The 19,703-nt window shown below is 38.7% G+C and overlaps 1 protein-coding gene across 1 annotated transcript in view; it reads left to right on the top strand.

Moving 5' to 3' along the window:
• DENND5A (DENN domain containing 5A) overlaps positions 1-19,703 on the top strand; it is a 108,221-nt gene that overhangs the window by 58,149 nt on the left and 30,369 nt on the right. The window contains exons 6-8 of the mRNA XM_061201438.1: positions 3,802-4,119; positions 5,324-5,539; positions 6,039-6,273. Of these exons, the coding sequence (XP_061057421.1) occupies positions 3,802-4,119; positions 5,324-5,539; positions 6,039-6,273 (769 nt within the window). The remainder of the gene's footprint in view (positions 1-3,801; positions 4,120-5,323; positions 5,540-6,038; positions 6,274-19,703) is intronic.

The following is a 19,703-nucleotide window of genomic DNA, read 5'->3' as shown; positions in this document are numbered from 1 at the left end:
CATTAATCTGGATTTACTATATGGTCCTCCTGCCTCTTAGAATACAAGACTTACTGGTACAGCGATAAACAGCAGGATCAGTGGAACAGTATTTTGATATATAATAAACATACCATGCCAAAGAACTTTTTAATAACAGAGCTGGAAAAATTGCTTGTCCCTAGGGAAAAAAAGTAAAGAAAGATTCCTACCCAACGCCATAACAAAATCAACTTGAGACGGATTAAGCAGTTAAATGTCAAACAGAAAAATTTAAATCTTCTCGAAGAAAATATTAATAAATACCTTTTTGACCTCTGGGTAGGTAGGGACTTTGTAAACAAGATGAAGAAAGCACTTTCCATAAAATATAAGATTGATAACTTTGATTTTTTTAATTAAGAAAAAGATATCTTAAAATGAAAAAATAAAAACTAGGAGAAGATATGTGTAGGACACATATAGCCTATGAAGAGTTAGCATCAGGAGGTTATAAAGAACTCCTACAAATCAGTAAGAAGATAAGCATCCCAATAGAAAAATGGGCTAAAGACATGAAGAGGGATTGCACAAAAAATACACATTTCTTCACTAGCAATCAGGGAAGTGTAAATAAATGTACCCACTAAAGTGGTAATATTAAGAAATCTGATGATACCAAGTTTTGGAAATATTTGGATCAGTAGGATCACTTTAGATTGTTGGTAAAAATGTAAATTGTTATAACCACTTTGGAACACAGCTAGGCCTTATAAAATTGAACATTTGCATACCTCACAACGTAGCAGTTCCACTCCTAGGATATACCCAAGAGAAGATCTTGCACACGTGTCCAAGAAATCATGTATAACAATGTAAAAACAATAAACAGGAAGCAAGTCAAATGCCTTTTGGTGGGAAAATTGATGAATAAATTGTAGTATATCCACATAGTGGAATATTATACAAGAGTGAAAATGAATAATGGGTAGCTACATACAACAAAATGGCTGAATCTTAGTAACTTAATGTTCAGTGAAGAAAAATAGTACCACAAGACTGTGTAAAGAACAATAATCCTTTTATAAAATTCAAGAACAAGCAAAAGTTTAAAGACATGTACTATACATATGTGATAAATTAAAAAACAAAAGGCAAAAAGATAATAAACAGAATTCAGGATAGTGATTACATGGGGGTGGGACTGTGTAGGTTGGGGGATGGGATTGGGGAGGAGTACATAAGTAGATAAAAATATTGGTAATTTCTAGTTCTTGGGTTGGACTGGTTAAAAAAAAAAAAAAAGAGTTCTTTAAGATTGTTCCCAGAAAGTTGTCAGTTCACATTCCCAATAACAGTGTATGAGTTGTTTGTTTCCTAGTAACTTTGCCAGCATTGGACATTATAAATCTTTTAAATCTTTGCTAACCCAGGAGGTAAAAAATATTTTGTTTGCATTTCTTGATTTATTAGTGAAATTGAACATCTTTTCATATATTTGAAGATAATTAACCGGAACTTCTTCTGTGTTTGCCTTTTATAACCTGTTTCCATTTTTCAGCTGGGTAAATTATCTTTATCTCAATAATTTCTTTGGATGTTAACCTTTTACATGTTATGTATGACAATTGTTTCCCAGATTATCTTTAATTTTTTTTATGGCAGTATTTACCTTTATGTTTTTTAGCCTTGTATAAAGTTTAGAAAGTCCAACTCTACCCTAAGGCATAATAGTAATCTTTTATATTTTCTTTTAATACTTTTGTGGGGGTATTTATTTTTTCACTTTTTGTTATAGAAAATGTTGAACACATGTAAGAGTAAAGAGACTAGCATCCATCATTACACGATAATCATCAACTCATGGCCACTCTTCTTTCTATATCCTCCACTCTTTTCCCATTTACCCTACTGGATTATTTTGAAGCAAATCTCACACAGCATTATTATGTCATCATATATTTAGTATGTATCTCTAAAAGGTAGAGATTCTTTTTTAAAACATAAAGAGGCTTTATTTTTTATATTTAAATCTTCAGTCTATCTCAAATTTATTTTTGAGTATGGTATTATACTTTAACATTTCTAAATGTACAGTCATTTGTCCCCCAAACATTTATTGAATAATTCATCCACAATAAATGGGTCTGTTCAAGACTGTTCTTTTCCAATAGATTGTTTTATATTTGTTTTTTTTTTTTTTTAACTTTATTTATTTATTTTTAAATATTTATTTATCTATTTGGCTGTGCCGGGTCTTAGTTAGTTGTGGTACACAGGATCTTCGTTGAGGCGTGTGGGATCTTCAGTTGCAGCATGTGGGATTTTAAGTTGCGGCATGTGGGATTTTAAGTTGCAGCATGCGAACTCTTAGTTGCGACATGCAGGATCTAGTTCCCTGACCGAGGATTGAACCTGGGCCCCCTGCATTGGGAGCACAGAGTCTTAGCCACTGGACCACCAGGGAAGTCCCATTGTTTTATATTTGTATTAGAATCCAGCAAGGCAAGTCTTCCCTCAGGATTTTCTTGGCTATTTTTTTCTTTTATTTTTTTAGGTAAGATTCAGAATCAATTCATCAGATACTCCCTTGAAAAAAAAATCTTTCTGGGATTTAAAAAAAATTTAAATTAAATTTACAAATAAATGTGGGGATTGTTAGCATCTTTTCATTATGGAATTTTCCTATTTAGTAATATAGTATATATATAGTGTGTGTGTGTATTCATTTATTGGAGTTTTATATTCCACAGTGATAATAACAATGTTAATTGACATTTATTATATACTAACACTGTCCTAAATCCTTGACATTAATTGTCTCATAATCCTCAAAACAAACCTATGACATAGGTAATATTATTATCCTTGCTATAACAAACACTTAAGCATTTAATAATGCTCTGCAGTGAAGGAAATGACAGTTGTCTTGGCTAGAACAGGTTCATGGTTATAAAATAAATATACAAAAATAAAAAGCTTTTCTAATTAATAGCTGCACTGCAAGAAAATTCCAACAGGGATGAGAACTATAAAATATTTAAGTTAAATTGAACAAGAAATGTGTAAGACCTCTAAGGAGAAGAATGTATGGTTAAGAGCTTGAGGGTATGACTGAAGTCAGGCTAGCTGAGTTCAAATCCCAGCTCTACTACTTACTAGCTGTGTGACTTTGGACAAGTTACTTAACCTCTCTATGTCTATAAAATAAGGATAGATATTGCCAGGTTATTTTTTGTTAATCCAGATTACCTGCCTCCCCAGCAGTGTATGAAAGTACTGTCTCTCTACATCCTCTCAGAAGCAATCTTAAAGCCAGAAGGAAGCACAAAAATCAAGACCAGCCACCAAATCTTACAAATCAGAAATGAGGCTCAGAAAGGGATACTGGTATGCTCAGGGTCAAATAGGGAGATAGTGACAGATTCAGGTCTGGAACCTAGACTTTCTGACACACTCCTAGCATTCTTTTTACTCTTGTAAGAATTTGTGAACTCAACAAATATTCTATGAGCACTTACTATATATGAGAATTTTGTGCTAGATGCTAAACATCTATGTCATTATGTAATCCTTATCAGTCTCTAAGATAAGTTGTTTTTATCACCATTTTATAGCTGAGGAAACAGAGTTATGTAACTTTCCCAAGATCCCACAACTAGAAAGCATCAGGGGAAGACTGGAACTCAGGTCTACCTCCTTCCACACCATCTTCTTTAACCATACCTAAGTTATGCCCATTGCAGACGTTTGCTCTTTCCTTTCTTGTTCATTATCCTCTCTAAAGCTTCTTCCTTAATACTCTGGAGTTGTTCACACTCCTCATCATGTTTTGACTGCCAGGCTAACCTCTGCTTTGTGGACATTGACAACCACTTCATTGAGCTGCCGGAGGACTTGCCTCAGTTTCCCAACAAATTGGAGTTTGTCCAGGAAGTCTCTGAGATTCTCATGGCATTTGGCATTCCCCCTGAAGGGAACCTTCACTGTAGCGAGAGTGCCTCCAAGCTGAAGAGGCTCCGGGCCTCTGAGCTTGTCTCCGACAAGAGGAATGGAAACATCGCAGGCTCCCCTTTACATTCCTACGAGTTCCTCAAGGAGAACGAAACTATCGCCCGCCTGCAGGCCTTGGTCAAGAGGACTGGGGTGAGCCTGGAGAAGGTATGATGCTGTATATGGGTCTGTGCTAAGGTGACGTCCTGGTGAAATAAAGTGTGGAATGAGAAGGCACCCAGTTCAGGGCAAGGCATATATGTGAGTACTGAAAGGATGCTCTGTGTGGGAGACTCTGGATTTAGCTCTGGCAAACATTATCCTAGTATAAATGCTACTTGAATCTAAATCTCGGTAGTTTCTCACTTCAACATCAAGGAGAAGCTGCTGTCATTCTCTGTAAACACAACTGCAGAGAGACTTGGAGGGATGGTGGTGGCAATCTTTGTGTTCAGACCTCTTTCAGATCCATTGCCTTGTGAATTTCACAGCATCCTAAAGCGCATAGAGCAGGAATTGTTGACTTAGAGATCCTGAGTGTTTTACCTAAGATTAAATGCTTCTATGTGGCTGACTTGAGGCTGGAACCTGGTCCTCTTGAATTCTAGCCCTCTGCTCTTCCCAGGGATGTACTGTACTTTCCATTTCCTGACTTTGATGAGGCTGTCCGCTTTTCTGCAGTTGTTTACCCATCTCTTCACCCTCCCCATTCTCACTATTAAATTACTTTCTTAAATTACATACAAACAAAATGGGGTAATGTAATCATTTCGTTGGGCTATTTTTTGGTGAAGTGTGAAACATTTCATTTTCCTGATTTTCCTGGTTTGTTTAGTTAGTAGAGCAGATATTAAAAAAGAAAAATCATGGCCAGTTAAAGAAGAGCAGAGAAATATTTAGAGAGATTAGAAAAGTTAAGAAAACCAGTAAGGAAACATTTTTAAGGAGAAAGATAGGGAAAGTGACATGGGGGAGAAAAATCAAAGAGATGAAGGGAAATCCAGAGTCTGACCTTGTTGCTTTGCATTATCATTTTCTCGTTGACTTCCCAGACTCCTTCCTTTCCCTGACCCTTGAGATAACTGGGGTCTTTTCCTCTATTGCTGGATCTCTCTCTGCCTGTAATGAGTTCCTCTCCACTTTCATTGGGTTGCTGGGTACCTGCAAGTGGAACACCCTCATTTGTCTCTTCTCCATGTCAGAATTCCTTTCTTTTTCTTTTCTTCCCATTTTTTTCTCTTTTGTTTATTTTCTCCATTTGCTGCAAAAGTAAATGACCATTGGCGGGGGCGGGGGGGAAGGATGAGTTGCATTTCTTTGGGATAAAAGGAAAAGCTTGCATGTTCTCAACTGTTTTGTTTTGTTTTTGTAGCTGGAAGTACGTGAAGACCCCAGCAGCAATAAGGATCTCAAAGTTCAGTGTGATGAAGAAGAACTCAGGATTTACCAGCTAAACATTCAGATCCGGGAAGTTTTTGCAAATCGTTTCACTCAGATGTTTGCAGATTATGAGGTGTTTGTCATTCAGCCCAGCCAGGATAAGGAGTCCTGGTTTACCAACAGGGAGCAGATGCAAAACTTTGACAAAGTGAGTATAATCCCACTGGGGAGGTGGTAAGAAATGAGAACATGCCAGACTCTCTTAAAGATGTGACTGAAGATGAGTTTTTCTTTCATAATATGTGCTGGAAACAAGTTCATGGTCCTTCTGATGTTGATAAAATATAAGGTCTTCTTGCTTTAGAGCAGAGTGCTGGTTATTGCTATCAGGTGGTTTACCTTCAGTCAAAGAGCTCTCTTAGGCAAAGATGTGCATGCAGGTTGAACATCAGGATTCTGGGAACGTTGGTTGCCACAGTAGGTTACCTGAGTAAGTTAAATGGGTCAGTGTGTCAGAGTTTCAGGATATCTGAAATTATATGAATTTTTAAAAAGGATGGAGAGGTTTTACTGTTTACAATTTATAAAGACCTAGGAAGCTTCAGAGAAGAGGTAACCTACTGAATCCCTTGGGTATGTAGCCTTGGTTGATTAAGGCTGATATGCCCTCTTCCCTGTTGATGACTTTTTCCTTTTGGTCCCACCAGGCATCTTTTCTGTCAGATCAGCCTGAGCCCTACCTGCCTTTCCTCTCAAGATTCTTGGAGACCCAGATGTTTGCTTCCTTCATTGACAACAAAATCATGTGTCATGACGATGATGATAAAGATCCTGTGCTCCGGGTGTTTGATTCCCGAGTAGACAAGATCAGGCTGTTGAATGTTCGGACACCTACTCTGCGCACATCCATGTACCAGAAGTGTACCACTGTGGATGAAGCAAGTGAGGCCTCCTTGTTGTTGTACTTTCTAGCCTCTTGGATTATGTCACTAACATGTCCCTGTTCCTAAACATGCCAGCTTCTTTCCCTGTTTCTGTTTTTGCATAAGTTGTTCCCATTGCCTGAAATGCTTTCCCCTGTCTTTTTTGCCTGGCAGACTTCTTCTCATCCTTTAACACTGTGTCAGTTAGGAATGGGTCCTGCTGTAAGTACTAGAGAATCTAATCAGCAGTGCGTGAGATAAATGGGGGTTATTTTTCTTAAATTATCAAGAAGTGCAGAATTGGTGGTTGCTCAGCTGCTCAACAGTGTAATCAGGAAATGAGTCTATGATTTGACTCAGCTGTCCTTAGCATGTTGACTTTTATATTCATACTTGTTGCCTCTTTGTTACAAGAGGCCTTTTATGTTCACATTCAGGGAAAAGGGGAAAGTTGATTCCAGCTGTATTTTCCCTCTTACATCAGAAAGCAAAAGCTTTCCCAGAAATTCCCGACAACTTCTGTTGTCTCATAGGCCAGAACCATGACCACCCTTAAGTGCAAGGGAGGCTGTGAAAGTGAGTATTGACCTGGGTGTAATGTTACCCTGAACTGTATTGAGATTCTATTAGCAAGAAAGAAGGGGCGAGTGAGTTATGGGCAAGCAGCTTATAGGAATCCAGCTGATGTGTCTCCTCCTCTGTGAAGCCTTCTCTGATGCTCTCAGGCTGAGTTGATCCTCCGCTAAGCTCCTGTTGTGCTTTGTTCTTGCCTCCCCTTTATAATCTCTATTGTTTTGAGCCATCATTATCAGGGAGCAATTTAAGAGCAGAGACTGTATTTACTCATTGTCTTACCCCCAGTCCTCTGACATTGTGCCTAGAACATATAGATGTTAAAAGTTGTTTGCTACTTGCATGATGGAATACACCTTTTCGTTCATAGAGGCCCCATCTAGGTCAGTTTCTCCAGAGAACAGTCTCAGCTTGAGGTGTCAGATTAAGTAGTGTGTTCTCTTCCTTGTGCGATATTCAGTGTCCTTGTTGTAGCCTTTTTGTATATTTTGTTTATTCATTTACCAAATATAAATACCCACTACATGCCCAGTGTATGGGAAGTGCTCACCAAGTATTTACTGAATGAATGAATGTGCCAGGCATTTTTTTAGGTTTTGGAGATACAAGTGGTGATAGTTTGGACAAAATCCTGGGTTCCTCAGCCTTATGCTCGATAGCCTTCTAACTTTATCTTTCAGCTCTTGCTCCAAGCCTTTCATTAAGGTGACAGTCCTCTTGGCCAAGACTTGAGAACGTGTTGCCCGTGCAAGTGGAATACTCTAACACAGTCCTCCTTGCTTCCTGGAGCACACACATCAAGTTTCAGGTCCTGAACCCTGCCTAAGGCGTTGGTCCTGGAGAGCTTGATGGAGACTTTTTTACAAGATTGTGGGTTTAGAGAAACATCTCCTAAACCATCACTTTAAATCAGGACTTCCCAATCTTTTCATGTTGTGTTACACTTGAAAAATGACAATATTTATATATTGCTTGTGGGAGTAAAGGGAGGAGTCTGCTTATAGCTGGAGACTGTAAGATGAGGCACTCTAGTCGCTTGAGGCCTTGCCCTTGTGCCCAAAGGGTTGAGGCAGTCAGTTCTCAGCCCACCTGTAATCCAGTTGTTGAACACCAAATACTGATATGAGTTACTCTGGTCTCATTTGTGGCCAGGACATGAATTCTTGTGGTCCCATTAGAATGTGGAGTTTGGGATATGGACGGAGGGTTAACTAACCCTCATTTCTATGACTTATTTCAGAAAAATGGGTATCACAGAGACCCTCCAGGCAACTACATGCTCTGTTCCCAGGAATCATGCCCTTGGTATAGCCCTTAGGTACTTCCCTGAGATATGTACTCCAAATATGCTAGTTCAGGGTTCTTGTCACTGGCTTCAGATTTCTAGCCTAGAGGAGTAGTTCAGCTACCTCGCGCCATTCCTCATGGACACCTTAGCTTCTTGAATCAGTCTGATTGGAAAACGGTAAAAATATAACTAAAGGGGTCTTTCTGGAGATTCTTTAAAATTTACATTTAGAAGGGATCTTGATGGCAATTAACTCTACTCATTCACTAATTTTACAGGTAAAGATTTTCCTTTGGCCCACTATTGTATCTGGGGACCTAGAATAGTGCCTAGCACTTTTGAGAGACTAAATAAGTTCTGATGAAGGAGAGTAAGGGTGGGAGGAAGTAAGGTAGGCCCAGAGAGAGAAGGCCACTTGACCTAGGACACGCAGCAAGGCCCAAAGGTGAGATGTTTTTATATGTATCTAGACAATACCAGGAGAATTACCAGCTTTTTTTGTTCTTACTCTTAAAAATTTTTGAGATATTATTGACATACAGTAAACTGCACACATTTAAAGTTTTGTTATATGTGTTCACTGACATCGGGAACATACCCATTACCCTCAAAGGTTTTCTCATGCCCTTTTGTAATACCTCCATCCTGTCCTCTCTGCGTTCTCTCCCCCAGTCTCTAGGCAACCACTGATATGACTTCTGTTACTATAGAGTTTGAATTTTCTAGGTTTTTATATAAATGAAATCATGCAGTATGTATTCTTTTTTTCTTTTTCTTTTTTTGGCTGAGTTGTGTCTTCATTGCTGCGCACGGGCTTTCTTTAGTTGCGGCGAGCGGGGGCTACTCTTTGTTGCGGTGCACGGGCTTCTCATTGCTGTGGCTTCTCTTGTTGTGGAGCACGGGCTCTAGGTGTGTGGGCTTCCGTAGTTGTGGCATGCAGGCTCAGTAGTTGTGGCTCACGGGCTCTAGAGCACAGGCTCAGTAGTTGCTTCGCGGCATGTGGGATCTTCCCGGACCAGGGCTCGAACCCGTGTCCCCTGCTGGCAGGCAGAGTCTTAACCACTGCGCCACCAGGGAAGCCCCAGTATGCATTCTTTATTTTAGTCTGTCTTCTTTTACTCAGCATAATTATATTGAGATTCATTCATGTTCCTTTTATTGTTGAGTAGTATTCCACTGTATGGATATTACTACAATTTGTTTGTTTACCTGTTGGTGGGCATTAGAGCTCTGAACATTTGTATGTAAGTTTTTGTATAGACATATGTTTTCTTTTCCCTTGCATAAATACCTAGAAGAATGACTGCACCATATGATATTCGTATGTTGACTTTTTAAAGAAATTGCCAAATTGTCTTTCAAAGTAGTTGTGTATTTTACATTCCCACTAGCAGTGTATGAGAGTTATAGTTCTTCCACATTGTTGTTAACATTTAGTATGCTCAGTCTTTTCAGTTTTAGCCATCTAATTGGTATGTAGTGGTATCTCATTGTGGTTTTGATTTGCGTGTGCTTGATGACTAGTAATGTTGAACATTTTTTCATTTGCTTATTTGCCGTTCACAGGTCTTCTATGGTGAAGTGCCTGTTTAAATCTTTTGCCCATTTTTTTTATTGTGTTATTTTCTTATTACTGAGTTTTGGAAGTTCTTTATATATTCTGGATACAAGTCCTTTATCAGATATATGACTTGCAGATATTTCCCCGTTCTGTGGCTTGTCTTTTTGCTCTCTTAATGGTGTCCTTCAAAGAACAGTTCTTAATTTTGATGAAGTCTACTTATCAGTTTTTTTTAATGGATTATGCTTTTAGTGTTGTATCTAAGAAAATTTTGCCTAACCAAGGTAACACAGTTTTTTTTTTCTATACATATCCTTCTAGAAGTTTTTAGTCGTAGGCTTAACATTTAAGTCTACATTTAAGTCTGTGATCCATTTCAAGTTGATTTTGGTAAATGGTGTAACCTAAGGGTCCAGGTTTATTTTTTCCAGATGGATATCCAGTTGTTCCAGAATCGTATGTTGAAAAGATTATCCTCTCTCTGATAAATTGTCTTTTCATGTTTGTCAAAATATTAGTGATCTGTATATGTGTGAGTCTTTTTCTGGATTCTTTGTTCTGTTTCATTGATGTGTTAGTCTACATTTACACCAATACCACACTGTCTTGATTACTGTAGCTTTATATTAAATCTTGAAGTCAGGTAGTGTTAGTCTTTCAACTTTGTTCTTATTTTCAAAGTTGTTTTGGCTATTGTAGGTCCTTTTTATTTCATATATATTTAGAATCAGCTTGCCAATCTACAGATAACCTTCTGAAATTTTCATTTGGATTGCCTTGAATCTATAGACCAATTTAGGGAGAATTGACATTTTAACATTATTGAGTCTTCTGATACATGAACATGGCATATCTCTCCATTTATTCAGGTCTTTAATTTCTCTCAGCAGTGTTATATAGTTTTCAGTGAACAGGTTTTGCATATCTTTTGTCAGATTTATTCCTAAGCATTTCATATGTTTAGTGCTATTGTAAATGGTATTTTAAAGTTTCAATTTCTGATTGTTCATTGCTAATATATAGAAATATAATAGAGTTTTGTATATTGATCTGTGTCCTACAACCCTCCTAAACTAGTAGCTTTTTGTATATTCCTTCAAATTTTTTATGTAGATAGTCTTATTGCCTGCAAATAATGATAGTTTTACTTTTTCCTTTCCAGTCTTGATGTCTTTTCTTTTTCTTGCCTTATTGCCTTATTGCACTGAACCTCTAGTGCGATGTCGAATAGAATATGGCATGCTTGTCTTATTTCTGATCTTAAGGGGAAAGCATTCACCATTAAGTATGGTGTTATCACTATGGTTTTTTCTTTTAATTAATTAATTAATTAATTTTTGGCTGAGTTGGGTCTTTGTTGGTGCACACGGGCTTTCTCTAGTTGCGGCAAGTGGGGGCTACTCTTCCTTACGGTGCGCAGGCTTCTCATTGCGGTGGCTTCTCTTGTGGAGCACGGGCTCTAGGCGTGTGGGCTTCAGTAGTTGTGGCTCGCGGCCTCTAGAGCGCAGGCTCAGTAGTTGTGATGCAAAGGCTTAGTTGCTCCACAGCATGTGGGATCTTCCTGGACCAGGGCTCGAACCCGTGTCCCCTGCATTGGCAGGCGGATTTTTAACCACTGCGCCACCACGGAAGCCCATCACTATGGTTTTTCATGGATACTTTTGTATCTAGTTGAGAATGTTGGTTCCTGTTAGTAGCTTGCTGAGAGTTTTTACCAGAAGTGGTGGTTGTATTTTGCCAAATGCTTTTTTGCATCTATTGAGGTAATTATATGGTTTTTAGCTTTAGTTCGTGAAAATGGTGAATTATATTCATTGATTTTTGAATGTGGAAACCAGTCTTGCAGTCCTGAGATAAACTCTCTTTGGTCATGATGTATTATCCTTTTGTTTATTATTGGATTCGCTTTACTAAAAATTTGTTTAGAATTTTTGCATCTGTGTTCATGAGGGATTTGGTTCATAGTTTTCATGTAATGTCTTGGTCTGATTTGGTATCAGGGTAATGCTGGCCTCATAGAATAAGTTGGGAAATACTCTCTTCAGTTTTCTGGAAGAGCTTGTGTAAGTGATACCATTTCTTCTTTAAATGTTTAGCAGAATTCATCAGTGGAGCCATCTGGGCCTGGAGTTTTCTTTGTAGGAAGGTTTTAGACTACAGATTCAATTAAAAAATTAGATATAGAGCTATTCAGGTTATCTGTTTTCTTGAGTGAGCTTTGACAGTTTGTGTCTTTCATCTGTTGTCGAATTTGTTGGCATTGAGTTGTTTGTAATATTCACGGCCTAAGATAGGCTGTAAATCTTTCAAGTAATATTTTAATGACATTCCACAAATTTTGATATTTTGTGTTTTCATTTTTATTCAGCTCAAAATACTTTATTTCCTTTTTTTTTTTTTCCTTAGAAATTCTGGAATTCCTTTAATGTTCTCTGATATATATTTAATTCTGTACCATTATTATCAAAATAATCTTTTTTTTTTAAACATCTTTATTGGAGTATAATTGCTTTACAATGGTGTGTTAGCTTCTGATTTATAACAAAGTGAATCAGTTATACATATACATATATCCCCATATCTCTTCCCTCTTGTGTCTCCCTCCCTCCCACCTTCCCTATCCAACCCCTCTAGGGGATCACAAAGCACCGAGCTGATCTCCCTGTGCTATGCGGCTGCTTCCCACTAGCTATCTATTTTACATTTGGTAGTGTATATATGTCCATGCCACTCTCTCACTTCATCCTAGCTTACCCTTCACCCTCCCCGTGTCCTCAAGTCCATTCTCTAGTAGGTCTGCGTCTTTATTCCTGTCTTGACCCTAGGTTCTTCATGGCATTTTTTTGTTTGTTTTTTAGATTCCATATATATGTGATAGCGTACAGTATTTGTTTTTCTCTTTCTGACTTAACTTCACTCTGTATGACAGACTCTATGTCCATCCACCTCACTACAAATAACTCAATTTCGTTTCTTTTTATGGCTGAGTAATATTCCATTGTATATATGTGCCACATCTTCTTTATCCATTCATCTGTCGATGGACACTTAGGTTGCTTCCATGTCCAGACTATCGTCAATAGAGCTGCAATGAACATTTTTACTGTTATTCTTATTTTGACTTTTACAAAATGATAATTAGGTTTACCAGAAAAAGGTGTCAGTATTAAATATGCAATCATTTAAAGCAACAACAAAAAGCTCCCCATTCTCCAATCTTTGATATCTAGTCTTTATGCGTATTTATCAGTAGACAAATACATATAAAAACCCAGTACCCCAAAACTCAATGGTTTTCTCCATAATTGTGAAAGGAAAGTCAAAATGGAGTCAGTATTTCTAAGAGAGATCTCTAAAATGGTGCCGGGAAGCCATTAAGGAAGTACGATATTTGCATGACTCAGCCTGGATGGAATCTGACCTTTTGACCTGATGAAGAACAGACACCAGAACACCTGCCAGAAACTCAAGATACTAATCAGACCCTTACACTAAAACAATTAGTGACAGTCTATATACTTATAAGACCCCTACCCTAAAATAACCTGTGATTTCTTAAGGACAAATATTTTGACTCACATCAGAGTCGATCACAACTCTCACCAGGGCAACTTTTAACAACCTCGTGGTTTTTGTCTTTATAAGCCCCTGACTCTTTCTCTTCCTCGGAATACTCTTTCAGGGTTAACTGAAACTGTGTCTCCCCAATTGCAATTCTTAAGTCCCCAAATAAACTCTGTTCTCTTTGCAACCTCCTGCATTTTTTTTAGTTGACATTATTTAGATCTTTTCTTCCTTAATTAATCTTGTCCCACCCCAAATAGCACAAAGCTCTGTAGATTCAAAGGAGCAAAGGGGGCAGAAACAGAAAAAACTACAAGGAAGACATTCTGATTCTAAAACCAAAGACGAGGGACTTACCTGGTGGTCCAGTGGTTAAGAATCCACCTTCCGGGGCCTCCCTGGTGGCGCAGTGGTTAAGAATCCACCTGCCAATGCAAGGGACACGGGTTCGAGCCCTGGTCCGGGAAGATCCCACATGCCGCAGAGCAACTAAGCCTGTGCACCACAACTGCTGAGCCTGTGCTCTAGAGCCCACGAGCCACAACTACTGAGCCCATGTGCCACAACTACTGAGGCCCGCGCACCTAGAGCCCGTTCTCCGCAACAGGAGAAGCCACCGCAATGGGAAGACCACGTACTGTGGCGAGAGGTGGCCCCCGCTCGCTGCAGCTGGGGGGAGCCCGCGTGCAGCAACGTGGACCCAATGCAGCCAGAAATAAATAAATAAAATAAATAAATTAAAAAAAGAAAAAAAGAATCTGCCTTCCAATGCAAGGGACGTGGGTTCGATCCCTGGTCGGGGAACTAAGATCCTACATGCTGCGGGGCAACTAAGCCTGCGCGCTGCAACTACTGAGCCCACACGCTCCAGAGCCCATGTGCCACAACTAGAGAGCCCGTGTGCTGCAGCTACTGAGCCCACGCACCGCAACTAAGACCCGACACAGCCAAATAAATAAAAATAAAACCAAAGGAGAGAGAAAAAGAGATGCAATTGACTATAACTTAAATATTACGGGTATGATCTAATTATCAGGCATGTTCATCATGATGGCTGCTCAGACATGCCCAACAATGTGAAGGCTGCTTAGATCCAATTCCATGAGAACGGTCTCTTCTTTGGAGGTCCTCTTACTCTTATTCCTCAGCTATACATAAAAATCATCCCCCCAAAAATCATTGGTGGAAGGATGAGAGTCATGTTGATACCATTGTGTGCATAGTCCAAAGTCTTCTTCCCAGGCCTTTCTATTGACTACGAAATTCAGAGTAGGAAAGGCCTTCCCCCAGCTAGTTTCATACAAGCCACAAAATGACCAAAAGAGGTAGACCAGTACTCTTGGTAATTCTAGGAAAATAAAAAACAAAACGATCTTATTTCTCATGATGCTTTAAATCTATTTTAGAATGAAGTAGTAAATAAACAAATATTTTTTTAATCAATTATTTTATTATTTGAAACAATAGGAAAGTGGAGCAGGCCGTCCTCACAGCAAGGGAGGAGAAGCATTCTCTCAAGGCCTTCCTTATCTTGAGCAAGGAAAGTTTTCAAAGCTACATTCAGTACTACAAGAATCACTATGATCAGGTCAACTTTTACAAAGCAACTGTGGCCTATAAAACAAAACCACTGATTTATTAATACATGTCTGGCTACTAAAGCAGTTATAAAATTATATTATGTGGAACTTCTTTAAAAAATAGGGGGTAGAAAGTACAGAAGTAAAATACAATTTAAATGTATGATAACTGTTAAAGCTAAGTATTGAAAACACAGAGATTCACTATGCTACTCTTCTGTGTAAGTTTAAACTTTTACATAATAAAAAGATTTTCTTAAAAATGTGTAAAATATCATGTTTGAAAAAGGCAGTTCACAATAGTATAAACAGATTATTATAAAAGTATGTCAGGTGATAAAGAAAACAAGTGTTTCTGGAATTATATAAACTGACCTAAATGTTCATTGTTTTTACTTTTTTCCTGGAAAGTTGTTTGTGTTCCCCAAAATAAAAGAAAATAAACTTGGTGATACCACCCTGGGCTCATCCCAAAGCCCTTCTCTCCCAAATCCTGTATCAGGGCCACAGGCACCAGCACCCAAGCTCCACGTTTTTCTTACCTCTTGAGGCAGCTCCAGTTTTGACCGGTCATCCAGGCCATTGGAATGCAAGCCCATCAGGTATGGCACAGGAGCATCTAAGAAATGTAGGAGAGAAGCTGGGAGAATAGGAACATAGACATGCTGCCACTGGAAAGGAAACAGGAGAGCTGTAATTGTCTCCGCCACAGTCATCAGTCTCTGGTAATCTAGGTCAAAAAAAAAAAACAAAACAAAACACACACAAAACCAGTCAAAAACAAGGTACTTGCTTCTCAAATACTAAGTTAAAATCTTCAACACAATTTCACATTTAGAAAGGAACAGGATAAACTTCAGCAAGGGTATGCTCAGAGTATGATTCCCTTGTGGGTATCAGAGAGACAACCCAGAGACCTCAATGGACCACAAGCTGAAGTATACCCCCTCCCACACAGGTCCATGCTAGTAATAAAATTTAATATAGAAATACAATTTTAAAAAAAAGAAATACAATAGGAATCATAAATAGCACCTTGCTCCAAATACTAAACCAGAATGTTAAGTAGATTCTCTTCAGTAGAAGGAGAATGGGGAAGTGGAACAAAAAGAAAAGGAACAGTGGTCTAGTCTCTGTTCGGCATGAATGTCAAAAGACCTCATTTACCACTCACATGTCTGCGTTCTACAAGGAGCTGATGTGAACTTTGCCTTCAAGATCAAGCCCAAAGAACCTTTAAGCATGCAGAGGCTGGTTTTCCGCACTAGCCAAGTCTGCCTTCCACCTGGCAACCTTTCTTGAATGGTAACAGCATGAAAGTGTCATTTTAACACTTTGATAAAAAGCTCCCCAAGAACCTGAAAGACCCAGAAGATTGACTTTCGTTACTCAAAACTCTTATTCTAGGTCAGAGAGCGTATCTTGGAAGAGAAGCTTGTGCTCAAAGTTTAGCTTTTCTTCAGAATGCAATTTCTAGACTTGTTTTATTTTTAAAATGAGTAAAAAATACATCGGCAAAGCCAATACAATAGATTGAAATTTAACACATTACTATTTACAAATGGTATGATGGTTTCAGACACTTAAAGACCAAGTAGGAACATCAATTTTAAAATCATGTGAGTAATATCCTCCTGGAATGGCTGATTTCAAATGAGTTTTCACAGGAGTTAAACAGTTTTATGCACTAAAAACTCAGCCCACCATTTAAGCAAGTCCCAGCTTGGTTCATAAAGGAGTAATAAGTATCAAAAAGCTTTCCAGAAAATGAAGAAGAATGAGTAGGAAGTGAGCAGAAGCTGATATTTATCAACTAGGTTTTAGCAAAGCATCCTGTGTGCTCACCAATAAAACTTTGGAGCAGCTTACCACTTTGCTCCTGGCTAAGCATGACCTGGAAATAGTTTTTTTTTTTAACTAGTAATGCAAATAAATAAAAATTGATGACTAAAACTTCATCATCTCAAACATTTTGAGTACACTCTAAGGAAGTGCCTCACGCTTCTTCAGGGAAAGCTAAGGCATTTGATAGATAATAGATAAGTGATGTACAGCAATCAGTGGGTAAAACTGAGCTCAGAGATTTGGTCATCAATAATGATTTTTTTAAAAATACAACTCATTTAGCAGAAGGACAAAAGAGCACAAGCTTTTTGTATTCACTAAAATCAGGAACAGACTGATAAGAGTTCAAGAAGAAAGTCAATCTCATTTTTCACTGTGCCCTACAAAGCACTGCCATTCCCATATTAAAAGACTATTTGGTGAGGACCCTCTCCCAACTGAAGCAACAACAAAAATATTTCCCAAATTACAAAAAAAAAAAAACAAATAAAAAACTCAAGAATTAAATAGATAATCTATATAGCCTTTCAGAAAAGTATTTACTCCAACGTGAGAGTAAGCAACAACTGAGGAACAAAATTTAGGCCACTGCAAGTTCTATCTTCAGCCTCTTCTGAGATATCTCAGTTCCATGGGGCACCTGTACAACTTGGCTTGTTACCTTTCTGCTGAAATCTTCCTGCTCTGTGATTATTCTAACAATTATTATTAAGAAGAATTCTAATGATTCTCTAGGTGAGGCCTCAGTTTTTGTATCTTTCACCTCTCTTTTCTAGATATGAATGCCTGTAAATAATCTACTAAGAGCAATAATCTTGAGAATCTCAGACATGATAAGAATATACTTTAAAATTCAAACTTAAGATGATCAAAAGAATGTAAAGGTGTGGGAGAAAACCTCCAAGAGATATTTAAAGCTGAAGGTCCAGTCTTACTGTGTCCCAACACTGGCTCTTAAACACATATTTTGAATAAATATTACACTGAATAATTTCTACCCCCGTTTCAGTGGACACACACATATAGACACACACCATTTCTGGGTTGTTTTTAAAAAGGTAGGAAGGAGCAAGGCCTTTTCAGTCATGTGAAAACCAAAAAGCTGCTGCTTTTACCGAAAGTCAATAAAGCAGGTGCTACTCCTTTACGTGGCTGGCATTCCTGACAGGTCTGCTCAGAGACAAGAACATCTCATAGGGGGCCAACAGACACTCTGAGTAAAGGAGTCCCTGAAATGCCTTCCTCATGAGGCTTCCTGGACACTGGACTACTCCTTATAGTGTACCTAGTTACAGTGTCAGGGAACATCTATCTACTCTCTAACCATGAAAGAGGGCATGCTAAAGTCTGAAGGAAGGGGCTTCCTCTGCTCCATAAAAGCAGGTTTTTCAATAGCACAGACATCTAGTTCTGGTTTTTCCCTACTCTTCAGGATGAGTCTAATCCAGTATCTGAAGCTCAGCCCACTTATTTCTGCTAGAGTGGGTAACTTTATTCGCCTCAGATTGAAATCCCTGAAGAATTCCCTGTGATGCACTTGAAAGTGTGCGATTCTTAGAAACAAAACACTTTAGGGGATGAGAAATAATCTCCTCTTTGAAGGCTAAACTGCTTTCCATTTATATGGTTTGGTTTTACAGATACTAGAAACTTGGAATTTTATGGCCTCTCTGGTCTGAGTTGTGGGTTTCTTTTTCCCTACATTTTTGTATTTTAAAAAAGCAACAACCCACCTTGAAGGATGGCCTAATAAACCATGCCTCCGGGATCCATCAACCCGTGGTACCCACACTAGGATGCTGACCTCCAAGAGCTGTAAGCAACAGCACAAAAACCATTTCTATACACCAGTACAAACGATAAAATCAGTACCTCCTTTTGCCATTGCCTGTCTCTGTGCTCATCATTCCAAGAAGGTGAAACTAATAAATAGGAAACAGCTGAAGGTCATCTGCATCCAAAGAGTTTTAGCCAATCAAAATCAACTGGAAACACTTCAGCTCGAGGCAACTCTCTGGGTTTTCTCACAGCTCCCATAATGCTGTAATGAGCAATTACTTTTAACAAAAGGAGATAATGCAAAGCATACTGGGATTACAACCACTTCTGAGTGGTGAAGAGAGAATAATCAGCACATTCTTATGACTTCTCTCTGTGCAGAGAAAGACATTAGACTTGGGATCACTTTATAGATAAGTTCACTCCTAAAACAAACTACAGGGAAGTCCCTGCAAATCAGAAATTGAATTAGAAACTGTCCTTGCATACTCACACTTCTGTGAAAATTGTATGAACAAGGATGTTTCTCATGCAGTCTTTGTTCTTAGGAAACAACCTAATCTATGTCCTGATATCTCCAAGATAAATTATTAAATGAAAGAAGGTATAAAACAATGATTAGTATGCTCCCATCTGTGTTGTTTTTAAAAGGTATACATGCTGTATATGCATGTCTATGTCTGGAAGGACACAGGAGACAGTGGTAAGTCTTAACACGTCACTGTACATACACCCTTTTGTAATATTTTAAATTTCTACCATATGACTGAAATGCTTTTTTTCCGTTTTACTTTAATATACCATATGTATATCAAAATGTATATAATTTAAAGAATATTATAATTAATACATGTGCAACACAACATTAAAAATAGTGCATTAGGGCTTCCCTGGTGGCGCAGTGGTTGAGAATCTGCCTGCAAATGCAGGGGACACAGGTTCGAGCCCTGGTCTGGGAAGATCCCACATGCTGCAGAGCAACTAAGCCCTTGAGCCACAACTACGGAGCCTGCGTGTCTGGAGCCTGTACTCCGCAACAAGAGAGGCCACGATAGTGAGAGGCCTGCGCACTGCGATGAAGAGTGGCCCCCGGGGCTTCCTTGGTGGTGCAGTGGTTAAGAATCCTCGTGCCAATGCAGGGGACATGGGTTCAAGCCCTGGTCCGGGAAGATCCCACATGCCGCGGGGCAACTGAGCCCGTGTGCCACAATTACTGAGCCTGCGCTCTAGAGCCTGCGAGCCACAACTACTGAGCCCAT

Source organism: Eubalaena glacialis, chromosome 10 (genome assembly GCF_028564815.1).
Source record: "Eubalaena glacialis isolate mEubGla1 chromosome 10, mEubGla1.1.hap2.+ XY, whole genome shotgun sequence".
In the NCBI taxonomy this organism is placed as follows: domain Eukaryota; kingdom Metazoa; phylum Chordata; class Mammalia; order Artiodactyla; family Balaenidae; genus Eubalaena; species Eubalaena glacialis.
This window is presented reverse-complemented; position numbering and strand designations above follow the sequence as displayed.